Here is a 17979-nt window from a genome sequence, read left to right as displayed (position 1 = left end):
ATGCCTTCTCTTTTACAGGTGCCTGATTCAACGTTGTGGGAAAATGCATCAAACGAGGAGTGGTGTAAGAAAACACTACATGAAGAAGCATCAGTTCGTTCCCCAGTTGGCCTTAATCATAAAGCAGTTTCAAATTACTGAAGAAAAACGTGACCTTGATAGAGACAAAGCACATTTTCTAGACAAAACTCACAGAGGTATAAGAGCTCTGCAGGTCTTGAGTCCAGAAAGGTTGCTACAAAATCCCCAAAGTACCAGTTATCCGAAAAGCCACATCCATTCCAAATGTGTGATTGAAGCTTAGCGGCACAGTCTTTCTAGCGTGAAGGTTTGAGGAAAATAAGGCATACAGTCGAGCAGGCAGAGAAAGCAGAGGTGTTAACTGCCTTATGGAAATAAAAACAACCAATTCTGAAAGCTGCTTTAGTTGGAAAATGTGTGGTTAAAGGGTATCCATTCACACACCTGGGAAGGAATCATTCAAGGAGGTGTTAACGTTATGATAGTACAGGTAAGAAATGCATAGAGGAACCATGCAATCTTCTTTCAGAGTTTGAGTATGTGATTCCATTATCTGCTCAAAAGTATGGAGCTCACTTAATACACCTACGCTCAGCATCCAAAAAGTGGAATGTAGAAAGAAATCCAGGATGGATGAAATGCTCAAATAGCCAAAAACCTGAAGTACAGAGCATGCAAGGAAAAGTGAGTTGATGTGATATGAAGTGTGAAAGTTACACACAGTGGATATCAGATGCACACAAGAGAAGGCCTTTGCAAGACTATGGTAAAGGTGTATGTTAAGTGCGTCCTGTAAAACATCTGTTGTAAGTGCAGGAAGACTAATACAAGCAGTACATGCACGGATTGTGTGGATATTAACAAAACCAGGTTGAAATAAATACATAATGTGAAAGGCATTAAACTTGCACTACAGGGCAGAGTTAAACTAATTTTATGCTAATACAGAGGTCCTTCAGCTGTTGGTATGACTGAAAAGAACTTGAGATGGTTTCCTGTTTTGTTTTTTTTTTAAAAAAAAAAAAGGGCAGACAAAAGCAGAGCACATGTCAAGTTGGACAAAAAGATCCGGAAGAGCCTGTTTCACATAGGTGATATTGCATAGTGGTGGTAGGTCACGGCTCAGTACCGTAACTACTTATTTACTGTCTACAGGAAGGGAGAAAGTATGTATCGACTCAACCTTAAGACACATTACAACCCCATCTAGTAGCACCCCTTGGAGAGCCTTTCCCAGAAGTTAGTGAGTGAGTTAGACTTGAATGTTAAGCACTTTATCCAAAATTCACTGTTTATAGAAACAATCAGAGTGTGAGGACAGGAAATTTGAGTTGTTGAGCTCTCTCTGTAACATTGAAATACAGGATGTTTGGAAACCAAAAAGATGCTGTTGTAGTTCTTGGGCTTCCCACCCCAAACAGAGGTGTGGCAAACATGCACATTGTGTAATTACTGTGCTAATTTATCCTCTTAATTTAACATATACTGTCTTGCCACCTAAAAATGTTTGATTTGGGATCCTGTTCTGTGTGAGTAGCTGAAAAATTTATCGCGGTTGTAGGCACGGAAGGTATAGTGCTGAAAACTGGTGTGTACAGATGGAGTCGTCCCAGAAATGTAGGGCAGCGAAGACCAACTGTTCCTGCTCAGCTAGTTTGCTTCCTGAATATTTCATCACCATGTGTGTATGGCATAATAAGATGATCAGCTTGCTTAAATCAACAGATACATAAAAATTAATGAGTAAAAAAAATCAAGAGGTACCTAAAAGATCTCTTCATTGTAGCAATGGCTCACACTTGCAAACCTAAGGGTTTAATTGTAAAATAGGCTGTTAAGTAGTCCTGGAACTCAAACTTAATAGTTCAGTAATGCCTCTGCTAATAGTCCTCTGTGAAATTAAACAGATATTTGCATTAATTCTGCTTCCTTTTTCCCTCCTGGGAGGTAAAAAGAACACAAATTCCAAACCGTAGTCTTTGGAATTCTAGAAAATCTTTGCCTTAACTTTGAGTTGGATTAACGTGAAAGGTTATAAAATTATGATCACAGGTATGTGTGCATTACATTAATACTGATGACCAGCCCGCTTTCAGAGGTTCATATGACATTTGAGGCACCAAAGAATTTTTTTTGCAGTTGCAAAACTGATTTAAATGCATCGTTCATTATATATACATATATACACGCTATATATATTTACATGTATAAATACATTAGAAGTTTTTAAACGTGAAATGAATGGGGACCTTACCAGCCAAATGCACTTTCACATTTTTTGCTTTCAAGTTACCAATTAATTTTTAAGGACCCAGTTACCATCTTGAATGTTCCCAGGCTCCCCTTTCTTTGCTTAACATTGTTAATCTAGTTAAATTTGCTTAAATATATTTGGAAAACAAAAGTTAAAGTATTAGTTTTAAAAATTTGAAAGCTCAGTCAATAGTATGACAAAAATGTTTGTGTAAAGTCTTTTCAATGTACTTTTACTCTTTGGTGCTTTTTTGCCTTTTCCTGGAGCTCCATGTGTTTGAAGATGCTTTAAAAACATGGTTGAATCTTGCATTTTCTTTGGTTTAAGTGTGCAGATATAAGTACATCTGTGGACATGCATAAACTGTGACCATAATTTTTTGTACCTGCATTAAACTCATTTTTGTTCAAAGATGCGTTTTTTTGGACACCACCATTTGTTTATACCATGTGTTGAGCATATACGCTTTGGAGAACTGGAAAGCCAAGTTCTTATGTAGGTGAACGTTAACATCACCTAACACCTGTCAGAAATATGCTAAATTGACTTACACGTGGGTGGTAACAATTTCTGGTTTAAGTAATGGGTTTTTACTTCAAAAGAAATTGCATTTTCTTTAAACTACTTTCTGATACCTGTTGGTATTGTCAGATAGTTGCAATATTAAGGAACTTTAATTAGGAGCAAAAAGGTAACTTGTAATGTGTAGGGGATAATTCTACATGCTTTTTAAAGACTTATTTAGTGTGTTGAGTATTACCCTGCACTAAGTCTGCAACTTCTCGGGCTAAAAAAGGTTCCCAATCTAGACTTGAAAGTTGTTGAGTTTGGTTTTTTTTCCCCAGACGTTAAGCATTGAATGACATAATTGGAAATACTCAAGCTGTATCACTTTGATTCAATAAATACTGAAGTACATGTGTAATGTAAGCATGCAAATACCTTAAAGCTGCCTGAAGTTATACATGAGCTGAGGGGCTTTGTTGGATCAAAGTTTGTGCATTTCATTGCTGATAATTGTATTCTAATAACATTCCTCCAGGTGCCTAGAACTTGGATTTAGACTTTCCTTGTAAGACTGTCTACTCTAACCCGATCACAGCTCACTGTAAAGCTCATGTATGTTCTAATTTTCAAAGAGTTGCCGCTTGGTAGGCACCTTTCACAAAAAAAAAAAAAAAAAATGCTGAAAGTGGTCATATCTGTGGGGAAAGGTCACTGGTACTTTGGTTATTTAGCCATATTCATTAAAACTATATAAATTGTATAGTTTGGATAATTTATAACATTAAACTTTGTGATTTTAATATCACATTGAAGGTTCAGCTGTACTCATTTCTTTTATTGTTTAACACCAGTGCTATGGACAAAAGACTCAAAGGAGGTGGTAGTGTTACTATTTTCTTAATTTATTTGGTACTGTATAACACCTTTCTGATTAAATGCAGTGTATGCATTTTGGGACTTTAATTTGTAAAAGCTGTTACAGGTTCAGCAAGAAAGGAAATTTGTGCTTCCTTGTTGAATGTTAAATTATTTTACTTTGCATTTTCTATAAGAGTACAAATTAAAACTGAGCCATCAAACTGCAATAAATCAACAGTAGTGTTTCATTTTAAAAACTTTTTTGTACTGTACATAGATTTGTTCAATAAAACATTGTCTTTGTTGTTGTTAGAAATTGATCTTGTCTTTTGGGGGCTCACTCTGAAAATACTGTTGCGATGTTTGTAGTTACTGTGTTACATTTGGTACATAATTGTTGCACAGTACCTGTGTAAAGCTGCCAGGTCTTAATGTTCCAGGTGTGTGTGTGTGTTTGTATTTGAATAGACTAAATCTAATGAGGTAAATCCAAGAATACCCAGGATCACCAAGGAAATTAAAACAAAACTCCTCTCTGTCTCCCACTGCGTGCCACCCCCCACCTCCACCCCCCTTTTTTTTTTTTTTTCTTTCTAGCTAATTATCTACCTGCTCTGGTAAATTTGGGACCTCTTAGTTACATAAGCCTTCAAAAAGTCGTAGTATTCTGGTAAGTTCTTCACGGCTAGATGACTGCTGAAGAGAGGGGCATGTCTGTGTGTGAGGGAGAGGAATAGCGTTTTTTGGTCATCAGTCAGGGACACGTGAAGAACACACCTACTGCAGAAACAGCTTCCACCAGCATTTGAACCTTAGACACCAGGCAATCCACTCCGCAGGTCTGACCGGCTCTAACCATCCCCAAAATGCTGGCAGTCGTAAGATCATTTATTGAAATAGTCCACCACGTGCACTGAGAACCAGACTCCCTAGTTAGTGTGTATACCCAAGTAATTTACAGGCATCATGTATAGTTCGGTTGATACAATTGCTGGTAACGGAATCGATCAGAACACGAAGGAATGGGGATCTGCTCAGTGATCACCCAGGATCTGTGGGGGGGACAGGCTAGTGAGTAATCTGAGGGTGAGAAAGGGCTCCTGCTGTGGTGACATGCTTACAGAGTGGCCTAAAGCTGGCAGGGCAGGGACGGAGGTGGCAGGGATGGGAGGAATAAAGCTCGCAAGGAAAAGCTGCATGGGGTGTGTAACGAAGTCAGCAGACCCACCCGTGTTCATTTTAATGGCTTGTTTACCCCTGGGGGGCAATTGGCTTCAAGCCTCAGGGGAGGTTAACCCCTCTGAACCTCCTGCGTGGGGCTTGAAAGCCTGGCTTGGGGCCGCAAACAAATCCGGGTGCAGCAGTTTTTAAGATGACCTCTGCTTCTAGCTGTTTGTCTTCAGCGTACAATTGGATTTCTTCAGCAGCCGCACATTACAAGTACCAAATGCTGTCCTAAAACCTCTTGGGAAGATTGGTTGGTACTAATACGTGGAGCTGAGCCCAAGTTGCTGCACTTTATGAGCTGATGTTTGTTTCTGGTAACGCTGCTTATGGTGATGGTAACCTCTGGTGTGATACTCGGATTCCATTGCTTCGCTTGGTCCCCTTGATTGAATGCTGTAGTCCAGAGATAAAGGCAGTGTAACTGCTTTTTTGCTTCAAACAACACAGTCATCTGAAAATGCTGGATTACTTAGATTTATTATTCACAGTCTTGTAAATTCTTAATGTTATTTGCAGATTTTGACTGCAAAATTTTGAATGGTGATTTTTTTTTGGGGGGGGTGTAACTTCAAACTTACACTTATTTTCTATTTTGTATAATTTTGACAAGCTCCTCACCTAAGAAAGTTACTAAGTTTGGGTCTACGTCTCAAGTCTCTGGTACTATGGCATACGCACATGGCAGGCACAATATGTATCAAAATGGGGACGTATATGTAAGCCATTTGATAAATTCAATGCAAAATACACTAACATACCGAATGTAAACTTTTATGCCCTGGATATTGTTTGAATTCCTTTGATATGCTAACATTTCAGGCAGCAGAACTGTACCCAGAGGTGGTAGCCCAGTGCAGTGTTTGAAGCTCTCTCCCCTGTGGCCCGCTGCACAGCTGGCTGGTGTCCGGTGTTACACAGCTGGATTGCGAGGTCTGAATCCCGAGCCGTGAGGCTGAGGTGCCAGGATGAACGAAGCACCCAACAGCCAAGGGTGCTTAAAATAGCCTGCATGAGTTTAAAACAAATGCCAACGTTGAGGTCATTGAGTATACAGATAAACTTGCACGTACTTGGATTTTGTATGTTTGAAGTCGAAAAGGTCTGATTCGGAAGCTTTTTGGGTTTTTTTCCTGATTTTTAGAACTGTGTAAGAAAATTAACGATGTCAACAATGACAGGTAGGAGGTATAAAATATTAATTCAAGGTTATGAAGTATAATTGATTGGGAGATACGGTTAAACTTTCATACGGTGACTAGCTCCTGTTCTCCATTTCTATAACATTCCTTCAGGCCATACATGTCATCTTTGTCTGTCAGCACAAGCAACATCATTATTAGCGAACTCGCTGGAAAAATTAGTGTAGGATGGCAGTGGTAAAATGAGTTAACGCAACGGCCAGTGTCATTTAAGTATGTGTGTAAATATACTTCAGTTGTTACAGTTTGCGATAGTGGCCACCTAGAAAACAGCTACTTCTAGGTGTAGTTTGGTTGGTTGTGTTGTAGTCAGTAATTTCTCATTTATTTTTATTAGCTTTCAAAGGAAGGGGAGGGAGGGAGGAGGGGAACAAAAAAGCCTGTAACTGCGTTTCAGTTCAATTCCTGCCAACCCAAATAGCCTCAGATACATTAGTGCAGTTGTCTTGGTGTCAGAGCAGTGCTGATGTGACCTGGAGCAGTATCTAGCACTGCCTGAAGCTATATCCCTATGTATCAGTATCATTAAATCCAGTACTTTCTGTCTCAGTGCCTGACTTCTGCACTGTGCTCATAGAAATAAGAGGATGGTTGACATTTTAGGGATATAATTTGCAGTAAATTAAAATTCTGAACGGAATGGGGAGAGGGAGGATCACTTGTAGTGACTCCTTGAATTACAACAGCAGTTTCATGTTACAAGAGTTCTATTTACCTTTTCTTTTTATAGGCTAATAATTTTCCTGTTTAGGAATTCGTTTATATAGGCTATTAATTTTTTTCTTTATTCCTTTAGGAATGCCAGTTTACATTCCTGGTCAATGATCAAAGTCAACTGAAAAAGCTTGAATAAAAACTCTATAGGGAATTGTGAGTTACGGGAAAGAAAGAAATAAAATAAAACCTACTTCTCAGATGTTTTTCCCCTTCCCACCCCCACTTCCAAAGGGGAAGCACTGACAAGGTATATGTATAATGCTACTGCAAAGGGCTGGCCTTGGCTGAAAAAAGAGAAGAGTGGGCTGGGAGGACACCAGTTCTGAGTATTAGAGAGTGTCTCCAATCTCTGTGATGACAATGCACTTTTCTTCTCTCAGGATTAATGGGAGTGTAACCATTCTAAGGCAACCTGCCCCTGTGCCCCCCCATCCCCCTGTGTCCCACCCAATATTCATTGGAAACAAACATCTCAAAATAATCTTTTTTTTTTAAATGATATCTTGACTTATTCCCCCCAAATTTTAGAATATACAGTTAGATATTTTTTCCCTGAAGGCTAAAAATCTAAATAGGTTTATTGAAACATAGGTAAAATGAAGGAAAGGTCATTTATGTTTCTCAGATGCATTTTCTAATTGTAAGCTTGCAGGATTAACTTTTTAAGAATTTTAAAATTTCAGCAGCAAAACTGGTAGTATGTAGGTAGTCCCATTTTTGATGAGCCAGTTTTGCTTTGTAAACTCTAAATACGGATATGCAGAATGCTGCCCTCGTTTTGTGATGGGAGGCCTTCTACGAGAAGAGCGTGCAAGTAACTGGTTTTACAGAGCGTGTAATAGCTCTGTGGCAAGGCCACGTGTATTATGCAGGAGGCTGATCTTGTCAGTAGAAGCTGTTACATGTTGCTTTAACTGCATAAAAAATATTAAATCGATGTACGTATGAGGGAAAATTTGGCAGTGCAGACAGTAAGCGTTATTGTGTTGAATCTTTCCAGATGCTTTAGGAATTAAGTTTTATCTGAAAGTTGGACTGAAAATTCATGGACAAAACTGGTTCAGCTGTTTCTGGTTTATTTTGAACTCATTGCTGTAGCTCCAGAGAGTAGCTGTTACTTTAGCTGAATGTGTGCTGGGGTTTCCTTCTGATGAACCTGGGAGATCTGCACGGATATTTTTTTTAGATCCCAAAGAGAAAAGTCATCTAAAAGGTATGCATAGTATGGGGGGTGGGTAGGAATGTGTGCTCTTGTTCATGTAGGTGTTCTATCTTACGTTTGCAAGTTGTTGAGGGTAGGCATTTGTCACTTCAGATCTGAACAGACCCTAACATAACAAAGTGTTCAATTGTTGCTGCAAAAGCATCGCCAGTAATTTTAACTGCTGTCTTCAGGTGACAGTCTGTGTGTCCTTAAAAAATCTAGGTCTTCTGGTTTTCGAAACCACAGGCAGCTTTAGCACCAAAAGATGGCCTCATTTTACCGGTATTGAAGCATGGGTTTGCTGAGAGTGCTGACTCTTTCTGCCGCAGTGAGGTCTGTGATTGCTTCTGCTATCTTCTTTTTTTTTCCTTTTTTTAGTCATCTTTCCTCCTCTTTCTTTTTTCTCCATGATCTGTAAAGTGACCGTCACTGGTTATTCTGCCCCTGACACAACACATACTGCCAAGTTGAGGAGCGACACCAAGGTTCAAGCCTTGAATGTAGTGGAAAAGAGCTGTGGCTTGTAGAGCTTCATTTCCATGGGTGGGTGCTGTGCTGTCAGATTTCCCATTCTTGTGGACACACATAACTTGCTTGTTAGTTCCCAAGATGTCCAACAGCTCCCTCGGTCACGAGTGGAAGACAACGCCACAGGGGCTGTGCCTCAGTCAGTCCAGTTGAAGTGACAGTTGTAGCTGTTAGCACAGCTTGAGGCTTCTCAGTAGACCTCCAAAGGCTTTTTCCACCAAGAGCATGTGCCTGGACCTTAGGAGGAGCAGAGCCGTTCCTAAGGATCCGATGGTGGCCACGGTGCACAGCCCCATCCTGCTGGGAGCCTGCTTTGTGTAAGGCCTCCCTCTCTGGGCAGGTTGGGATGAGACTGCATCGGTGATTGAAAACCATCGTTAAACACTTGTGGCAGGTTTGCTGTCTGTTCTCCTTTGCATCCGCCGCCGGGCTTGCCGGGGGCGAGGGGCAGCACCCAGCGCCCAGGGGCAGGCAGGGCCAGGGGCAACGCTTTGCTGGCCTGAGGGCTGCGGGGTCGTATCTGCCCGACAGCTTCCCAGCCTGATGGGAGGGAAGGATGGTAACTACACATTCTTCGTATACATCATGTACACATTTAAGCTCACTTTCCCCCACCCGGAGGTGGGCTGGGCTGTAGCTGTCGGGTTCTCCCTGTCTGGCTGCACCCCGGGGCCATGGCACCCAACCTGAGGGGAGGCTTCCCTCGGGGCCGGGGGTGAGCTCCATCACGGTCGGGGGGAGCCCTCCTTCAGGGCTGGAGCGAGGCTTCCCCTCACGCCCGGGAGAGAGTTCCCCCTCGCTGCCAGGGGAACGCTTTCCCTCAGGGCCGTGGGGAGGTTTCCCCTCACGGCCAGGGGAACATTTCCCCTCAGGGCCGGGGGGAACCAGCCCGGCCCCGCGCCCTTCACTCCAGTTCCGGCCGGAACCTCCGCGCCAGCCTCTCTTGCCACCCGGCGCCCGCCGACCGCGGCGCCGCGGACCGCGTAGGGCGCCGTACCGGAACCCGCCGTTGCTACGCGCTTCGGCTGGAGAAGCGGCGGCGGCTTCGGTTCCGCCGGGCCGGGGCCGGCCATGGCGTCGCTGGGGCTGAGCGAGAAGGAGCAAGCCGGCTGCCGTGAGCTGCTGGAGTTTCTGGAGACGGCGGAGCTGATCGCGCTGACGGACACCGTCACCAACCGCCTGGTGCACCCGGAGAGCCGCCAAGGTGCGCCCGGGCCGGGAACGCGGGCTCCTGCGGCGGGCCCGGCCGCCCCCCGGCCCGGGGGAGCTGGGCTGCCCGCGGGTCTCCCGGCCCTCTCGCCCTGCCCCGCCGAGGCTGCCCGTTGCGGGGTGGTGGCCCCCGGTGGGCCTGCCCGCCCCGAGCGGCGCCCGGCTTTGCCCGCGGAGAGCTTGCGGTTTGTGTTGGCCGAGGAGCTTGCGGCTGCGAGCGGCTCGTAGCGCATTTGTAGGCCTCCAGGATTTGTTTTTCTCTTTTAGACCCCCCTACCACCACCCCACGGTGAGCTTCCAGCGCTGCTGTGCCGCTGCTCTTTGCCCTGCCCGTATTGAGGAACGTATCGGAAGCTCAAGTGTCTCTTGCCATTTGCGCTAATAACATTTGCTTTCACGTTTTGAAAGAAACAAGTCTAACACTGAACGTATTTCTTTGTAGAACAGAGCACTTTCAGGTGTGACCACCCCCTGAGATTTTGTAGATGTTGAGATTTGTTTCAGAAAGATGATGTGTGAGTTACTTGAGGCTACTCGGTATATTGTCCTGAAATATAGTTGTCCAGAAGCCTTGGATAAGTTTCATGTGATATAAATCAGATCCATAAGATTTGTCAAACACATCTCTTAAAAAGGGCTTATGCCTGTATTTTTCTTCCTTTTTTGACCTATTTTTGGCAGTGGTTGTAACTTAAATTGAAAGGTGTTATTTTATTATTTTTTTTACTTCAGCTTTTAGTTTCTTGTTTAAACGTACAGGTTTTATCGGTAACATGTTAAATACCTAGCCTCAGCTCAGGTGAAAACTGGCTACCACAAGTACCTTAAAAATGAATTTAATTTTGTCATGTTTTCTAATTTTGTGACGGAGCCTTATAGCTGATTTTTTTTGGAACGTTACATTTCAATGTACTGTTGCTGTGGTACAACACATGGTGTTTTCTTATGAGCCTGGGACTGGTAATTCTGTTACTGTGGAAATAAACCAGGTGTAACTCCATTTCTGTCGGTGTTTGGGAAGCTAGATGGAACCTCACTTGCACAAGCTACTGCGTATCGTCTGCAGAACAGCAAGCTTCTGGTGCTAGAATTCTCGTTCAACATACGAGGAATCAGAGATTACCTCAGTTACCTCCCTGCTGTATTTCTGTCAGTTTTCTGTTCACAGGAAACATTTGAAAACTTACATATTATTCAAAATAACAGTGTGTTCTCTGACCAAACCATGCGAACTACCCATTTGATCTAGACATTAAGGTTCACATTCCATATTCAGAAGAGCCATAAAAGATGTGTCTGGTTCTTCTTCCTCTGTGTAATCTTGCTTCCAAGAAGACAGGTGGATAGCTTCTTTTGGAATATCCCAGAGCATTTCAAATGGGGAATTAAACCAAGCTCAGCTTTTGCTAAGTGAAGGTGCTGTATGGTGACATGAAGCAGGAAGCCCTAGATGATTTCCTGTTAAATGAACTTATTTTGGAGTTAAGGCTGGCTGTATCTCAGGAAGTATAGCTGAAATGCATTATGTGCAAGAATCTTTATACTTCTTGAAGCATTTGAAGTTTCTAAACAGCTTGAAAGTGCTTGAAGAATATTAGTAATTTTATTTGAAAGAAAAAAAAGTTGCATCATTTTCATCAAGTTCAAAAAATACATAATAAGTTCCAAGTAGTCATCTGTACTGGAAGTAGGGATTACAAGATAGTAAACTCTTCAGCAAAAACAGCATAGTTTTTTAAACATGTTCCCAAGTCTTTGGGTATCTTCTGTGTTTAATATGATTAAGTCAGATTTCAATTTACAAACAAACTTTTAAGTATTTGCATTTCTTTTAAGCTTGTCTTGTACTGTGTTTGGAGGTGCTGGTCAGGAGTTTAAGAAATGGCATAGGTTTGGGTTTTGATCACGAGGGAAGCAACTGCTAACTTAAATTTTTCTTTACTTGCAGAAGCCATTCATGCCGTCTTGGTTTATAGCCAAAGTGTAGAAGAACTTTTGAAACGTAGAAAAGTTTACCGAGAAATAATTTTTAAGTATTTGGCAGCACAAGGAATTCCAGTGTCTCCTTCCTCTGACAAACACGTACTTATTGATCGTGTAAAGCAGTACTGGAGCGGGCAGCTCACAACATGTGCCTCAGAGTCAAGGGAGAGAAAACCACACGCAGAGGTGAGCGCTGCTTTCTGAAAGACTTGAGGATGTTTAGCGTTTCTTTTGCAGGATAACCAGTGTTAACATTCTAATGTACATCCAAAATGTGGCTCTTCACCTGTATTTAGGGACGTTCTGAATCTCTTTAACTCGGTTTGTATTGTTTTGGGTTTGTTTGTTTGTTTGTTTGTTTGTTTAATTAATCATTTAAAGGTGTCCGTGCCAACGTATCACCTGCAGAGCATGGTCTTCTGTTCTGTTTTGCAAAGTGTGTTAGTGCATTTGAACTCTAATGTATGGGGTCTTCTCCGTGCTTTTAATTTTGAAGTTGTACTTTAAGCTAAAGTAGAGGGTATTCACAAATAATTCTGTGGATTCAAGGACAACTAAAACCAGTATTAATGGTACAGAAACCCTGCATCACCCCTTGTCATTTTTTTTAATGTGGTGAATCTTCTTAAACTTTTGGTGTAGAATTCCAGTCATCCTCCAGCCACACCAGGCACTAGCAATAGCACGGGTAGGGCACATCCCAGAGCAGAGCAAAGAGACGCCCTTGGATAGTAGCTCGTAGGGCAGAAACATCTTTTGGGCTCTGGTCTAAAATGTTGTGGGGGAGGGAGGGAATGGAGAGAAAACTGCCTTTTTGTAAGTGGCCTTGATCTACTGCTAGACATCTACTTCTAGAGAGTAGCGTACTCTCTGTAAGCTGTTTTCCTTATTACCTCTTGCAGTTAGAGTGCAGAATGGATTTTAGCATATTTTTATATCATTGAAATGTAAAGTGTGTAGCAGTGCCAGGTCCATGTATTCTTTTTCCCCCCCTTGATAATAGTAACACATAATACGGTGTAACTTAATGTGTTGAGGCAATTACAGGTTTTTGAAGTTCAGAATTTTGACATTTAGCAAATCCTCGCGGTGTAATGAACTTTCAGTGGTTTATTTGTCTTGGATCTTTTACCGTGTCAGTAGCCACCTTGCTCTTTCAAGTGCTGTACTTCAGAGACCTAATGGGCAACAGCCCCACCAGCTGGGCTGTTAGAGCTCTGTAGCTGCTGATAACCTGTTGCGCTGAGCTCGCTCTCACGGGGATTTCTGCATGAGAACGATGATTTAGCTGAGAATTGTTTTCAATACAGTTTTTTTGCGTGTGTACATTGGGGGGAAAAAAGAATTTTGCTCTTGCAAGAAGTCTTCCGAAGTATTACCCCATAGTGAAGTTTTACGACTGAAGGTAAATTAAATTCTCCAAAGTACTTAAAGCACGTTCACAAAGAATGAGAAATTCAGCAAGTTTATTTATCATATACGTTTTTCTTTGCCTTTGTTTTTTTCTTAATTCTTGTGGCCCTCACCATTTTGACGAAACAGGTAACATGAACCTATGTAACAGAATTAGAAATTAATTACGGTTTATTATGAAACAAATGCAACATTTCTATATAGAAATCTCAAAACTTTTAATAATTAATTACTTAATACCTACTTAAAACATACTTAATTTAATACTTACTAGACTTTGGTGTTAGCAAACTTGACATTTGGTTTACTTCTCAAAGTCTTGCTGTCAAGTTGCAAATTTTGAGAAGCCCTGCAAAGCAACTGTACGTTTAGTTCTCGTTCAAAAAATGTGGCGCCTTACAGTTGGTGGTCATGTATCTTTACATTGGAAAGTTTGGGTGATTTTTCTTAAGTAAAAAAATCTTACCTATTGCAAGAGAAAGCAGATGATAAACAAACTCCGTATGTGCCAATTAAATAGGCTCACAGGACTGTTACCTGAGCACCTGATTGTTGCCTTTTACAGTGACACTTCCTTTATTAAGTAGTGCCCTCTAAACCAATTGTGTTTTTTATAATCCACTTTAAAACCTGTCTTAAATACCTAATTGCTATGCAACTTGTTTCCTAAATGCTTGTGCTTAAACTTTGCTGTTCTTCTACACATAGTTGTAGACAGACCAAGAATTCCAGCTGCAAGGAACAGATTTCTTAGTTTGTCCCATAATAGTGTCTAAAAAAATCTTACTGCTTACTTTGTTGCAGTACATATTTAGCAATACAACAGTTGGGAGTGGTTTGTCACCCTCTGCTGATGTGGTTTTAATAACATGACCCTTGGTTCCTCACTGGTAGTTGCTTTTGCCACTTAACTGTGAATTGGGCTTCAAAACTTCATACCCACCACTCTGTTGTCAGTCTCAGCAATCCATCATTAAACTTAAATATTATTTTGAAGTGTTTCTTATCCCCCTGCATTTTAGATGTGTTTTAGGAGCATGTGTGTGTCATTTTCTGTAAAACAAGGAAAAAAAGGGTACAAGTGGCTTGTCCATAACCTATGGGGAACTAGTGGAAAACGTGTTTTGGATAGTTTCATGCTTTCTTTCACTGGCCCATTCTTCTCTAAGGCTTCTAAGGAATCTTTGAGACTTTTCAAAATATTCTTTGAAGGTTTGGCTGTCTGCTAGCAATGTTTACTGTGTCTCGCTACTTAAAAATAATTTCTCAGCAAATTCAGTGTTGAACAAAAGACTTTGTGACAGTCTGAAGGAAGGATTTTATGACAGGCTGAATGGACTTGCCTTTATTTCCAGGCTAAGCCTATGTTGCTATGTGAAAAGCCCTGCAGCCCTCGAATCCCAGTGTCGTATTATCTCAGTTTAACTGATCAGTTGCACAATTAGAGAAGTAGCTCTTCTCTAACATGGGATTAGCTTTTCAGGTTGGGTCTGTATCCTTTTTGTTTTTCTGTAACCTTCTGGAAATGTAAAGGGGAGTGAAAAGTTACTAACCCAGGTGCTTTTTACTCAGCAGAAGTTTTGTGTCTCAGAGAATCCTGGTCTCAGGGAAGTTGTTCAAAAATCCTTTCCCTGCCCTTTCTAAGTAGAAACAGGATTTTCCTCTTTGTTTATAAATTGTAGACAGAGACAAAACTGAAGGACTATTCTAACTGTAATTCAAAGAACCTATCCTGATTCTCTAGGTAAGATAATTATGATCTTAAAAATAAATGAGATTTTACTTCGTTGTTTTTCTTGAGGCACACTGACTTCAGAGCACTTGAAGAAGGCTTAAAATGCTTGAAATAAGTATTTACATGATTTGGTGGTGTTCTAAGTGGTAGTCTGGTATGTTCAGGCTAAATAGTTCTAAGAAAAAAAATGTGCTTGATTGCAGAGTCACGGAGAGAGACGAAAGTTACCAGAAGATGACATTCATGATCTAGGAGAAGAATTCTGTCAATGGTTCTTTGAAATCCTGAATTCTCAACATCCCTTGGGAGTAAAATCTGAAGGAAGATGGGGACCACAGCATTTTTGGGAGGATGCCAAAATGAAGTTCTGTTACAACACATTAGAAAAAAACAGGGAAGAATATGTTGGTGCAGAAATGGTGAGCCTTCGTCTGCTCTCCTTGGTTAAAGAAGAATGTCTTCTATTCAACCCTAATTTGCACGGCAATGGACTGAAATGTGCCATGTCTCGGCATGGGTTAGTGCTGGTAGCGGTGGCTGGCACGGTTCATAGAGACAACGTTTGTTTGGGCATCTTTGAACAAATTTTTGGACTGATTAGCTGTCCCATTATGGAGAATACTTGGAAAATAAAAGTTGTGAATCTTAAAATAGTTGGACAGAATGCTCTGGAGCCTGGGATGCAAACTGAAAAACCTTCCATAAAATATGAGGCAAACCAACTGCAAGAGTTGTATGACGGGAAAGAACTGACTGTGTTTGAACCTTAGAAATTCTGAGCAATTTTTTCAAAACTGAGTGACTGGCTGAGGGAGGGATGGTTGCAGCCATGTGATGATGTCTCTTTTTTTTGAGTCAGATTTGCTGGATGACAACTGAGATACGGAGTCTAAAGTGACTGGTGGTGCATACAGCATCAGGTGATAGTTTTTTGGGCACACAGGTGATTTTGGGCACCTTTCCAAGAGCTAAGAAGTATTTCAGAGTATTACTTCAGATTTTGTACTGTTAGGAGTAGAGTTACTTCAATTGTTCTTGGTTACAAAACATGGTTACAGTTAAATATGGGTTGGCAGCAGTATGTAATGAACTAGAAGACTTGGGATTCAGAATCTGTAAGTTGCTTCTCTTCAGGTCAACCACTTTAAACTCTTATCTGAGTTGTGACAGGAAGTCATTGCATCTGGCTTTTGGAAATTGGGAGTGCTGAGCGTCCAAACGGGCATCTATGTCCCCAGAAAGCCATCTGCTGCTTTAGGTGTTTTTGGAGAGAACAGACAAAATAATGTAAATGGAGACTGCTGCCATGGGTGTTCTAAATGTGGTTCCATCACTGAACAGTAGAAATAGATCAATGGGACAATGCAGGGAACTTAACGTTGTTCATGTTTTGGGTTTTTTTCCTCCTTTTGGTCAATAGTTTCCTTTCCTTTTACCTTATGGCTCAAAATTCGTAATGAATACAGAGAAACTCACTGTTCTATGTCCTGAGCAGACAAATTAAAGGTGGTTGCCCAGGCATCCATTTCTAGCACTGGCTCTCTGTGAGCAAGTAGTTGATTTCATGACTTGCAGCAGCAGTGTACGAACCAATTGCTTTGATAATTATTTTGTATATGCTTACAACTTGTAAGTACTGTATTACAGTAGGTACTGTCTTACAGTAGTGGGTTTTGTATGTTTTCTAAAAATAAGAATTTTACCTCTCTGAGCTGCTTTATTACACTGACTAGAAGTCAGTTTGTTAACGCTGGGCAGGAGCAACCACAGGTGATATTTATTAAATAAGTTATGTGTTTACTAATTAGTAACTGAAACTATTGCCCTTGTAGAACTTGCATTCTTTTTACTTTTTTAAATTTAATTTATAAAGGAGTAGAGGTGAAATGAGATGAAAACATTTTCTGCAGCTTGCTTGGATTGTTTGTGAGTTTTGTTTTAATTTTGTGGCTTCACCAATACAATCTGTGAAAATGGAAACATTCCCTGCAACATATCAAAACCAAAAGAACTGTTCCCATGTTTGCCAAAGATGACAAATGGTAAAAGTATGGGTGGGTGAGGGGAAACAAAAAGATTCAGGTATGGACAAAACTGATTTTTATTAAGAGTCTGAATCTTGAGTTCTCTTCAAAAGTTGTTGGAATAATTTATTTTCTAAGCAAAAGTTCAAATACTGTGTTGGAATGTTCTTTCCCAATAAACAGTTGAGTTGTTCCTTCTTCAGCTGCTGGTGTATAATGAACAAAAATGAACCTGAATTTAAAAATTAGAAGAAGTAGTTTCCCCATGCCGCTGAGAATTGCATTGCTTTTCAGGTGAGGACAAAAGCCGACCTAACAGCCTTAAGTGGGTGCCTTTTCAACATTCAGAGTGGCAGTCTGTAAGTCAAATAAATATTTTGTCCTGTGCAGAATTGTACTTTGTAACTAGCAGTGTAGCTGTTACTTCATTCACTGTGTTAAATATGAACCTGGCTGAGGGTGTAGTTTTCATTACTGCTTTAAGGTGATGCACTGTGGGTGGTCCCCTTCCTCAGCTCGGGTAGTGTCCCTGCCGTGTCCCTGCGTCAGCATTGGTGCTTGTGCTGACTCTTAGCTAGCGGGAGCGGGGGCTGATCCCAGTGAAAACTCACTCATTCTCCAGACCCTTCAGGCTGACCAGCTCTGTAAGAAGGCTGCACGCACAAATGCTAGCATCAGCTTGAGGAGCAGAAGTGAGACTTTGCTTTTTTTGGTGATAACCTGAATTTCTGTGGGATTAAGAAAGTGATCAAGTAGCAGTCTTTGTTAATTCTAACATTCTAAATGTTTATGCTTGATAACCTCAAAATACTGAATAAAATGAGCGTTGTTGTAAATCTGCTTTTTACTAAGGCTGGTACCTAATGAAGTTGTCCTTACTCCTTCAGTTCTCCTGCACAAAATATGCAAGAAAATGTTTAATTGTCATAGCCTTGTGACCTCCGTGTAAATCGCTAATCTGTTGCAGAGTGGAGTAGGTGCTGTATGATTTACTAATGACCTGTTGATGCAGTTGCTGCTCTTACATTGTCCATCAGGCTGTTAGGAATCTGCGTACATTAGCCTGTGCTCTCTAGCTGCTGAATGATTACTGATTTTTG

At 41.2% G+C, this 17979-nt stretch overlaps 2 protein-coding genes across 3 annotated transcripts in view; both read left to right on the top strand.

Moving 5' to 3' along the window:
• The window catches only part of ZNF654 (zinc finger protein 654), a 36083-nt gene extending 32607 nt beyond the window's left edge, over positions 1-3476 (top strand). For both annotated transcript variants that reach the window (XM_040583038.1, XM_040583039.1), the window contains exon 9: positions 19-3476. In XM_040583038.1, coding sequence (XP_040438972.1) covers positions 19-26 — 8 coding nt within the window. In that variant the 3' untranslated portion in view covers positions 27-3476. The remainder of the gene's footprint in view (positions 1-18) is intronic.
• A 6020-nt stretch (positions 3477-9496) lies between these two features.
• On the top strand, positions 9497-17081 carry C2H3orf38 (chromosome 2 C3orf38 homolog). Its single transcript, XM_040583037.1, has 3 exons — positions 9497-9719; positions 11673-11893; positions 15059-17081. Exons 1-3 carry the CDS (start codon positions 9587-9589, stop codon positions 15623-15625), a joined length of 921 nt encoding a protein of 306 aa, XP_040438971.1. The 5' UTR covers positions 9497-9586; the 3' UTR covers positions 15626-17081.
• Positions 17082-17979: the final 898 nt, after the last annotated feature.

The sequence above is a fragment of the Falco naumanni genome, chromosome 2 (assembly GCF_017639655.2).
Source record: "Falco naumanni isolate bFalNau1 chromosome 2, bFalNau1.pat, whole genome shotgun sequence".
Classification (NCBI taxonomy): Eukaryota; Metazoa; Chordata; class Aves; order Falconiformes; family Falconidae; genus Falco; species Falco naumanni.
The sequence above is the reverse complement of the archived record's forward strand: the minus strand, read 5'-3'. Positions and strand labels throughout refer to the sequence as shown.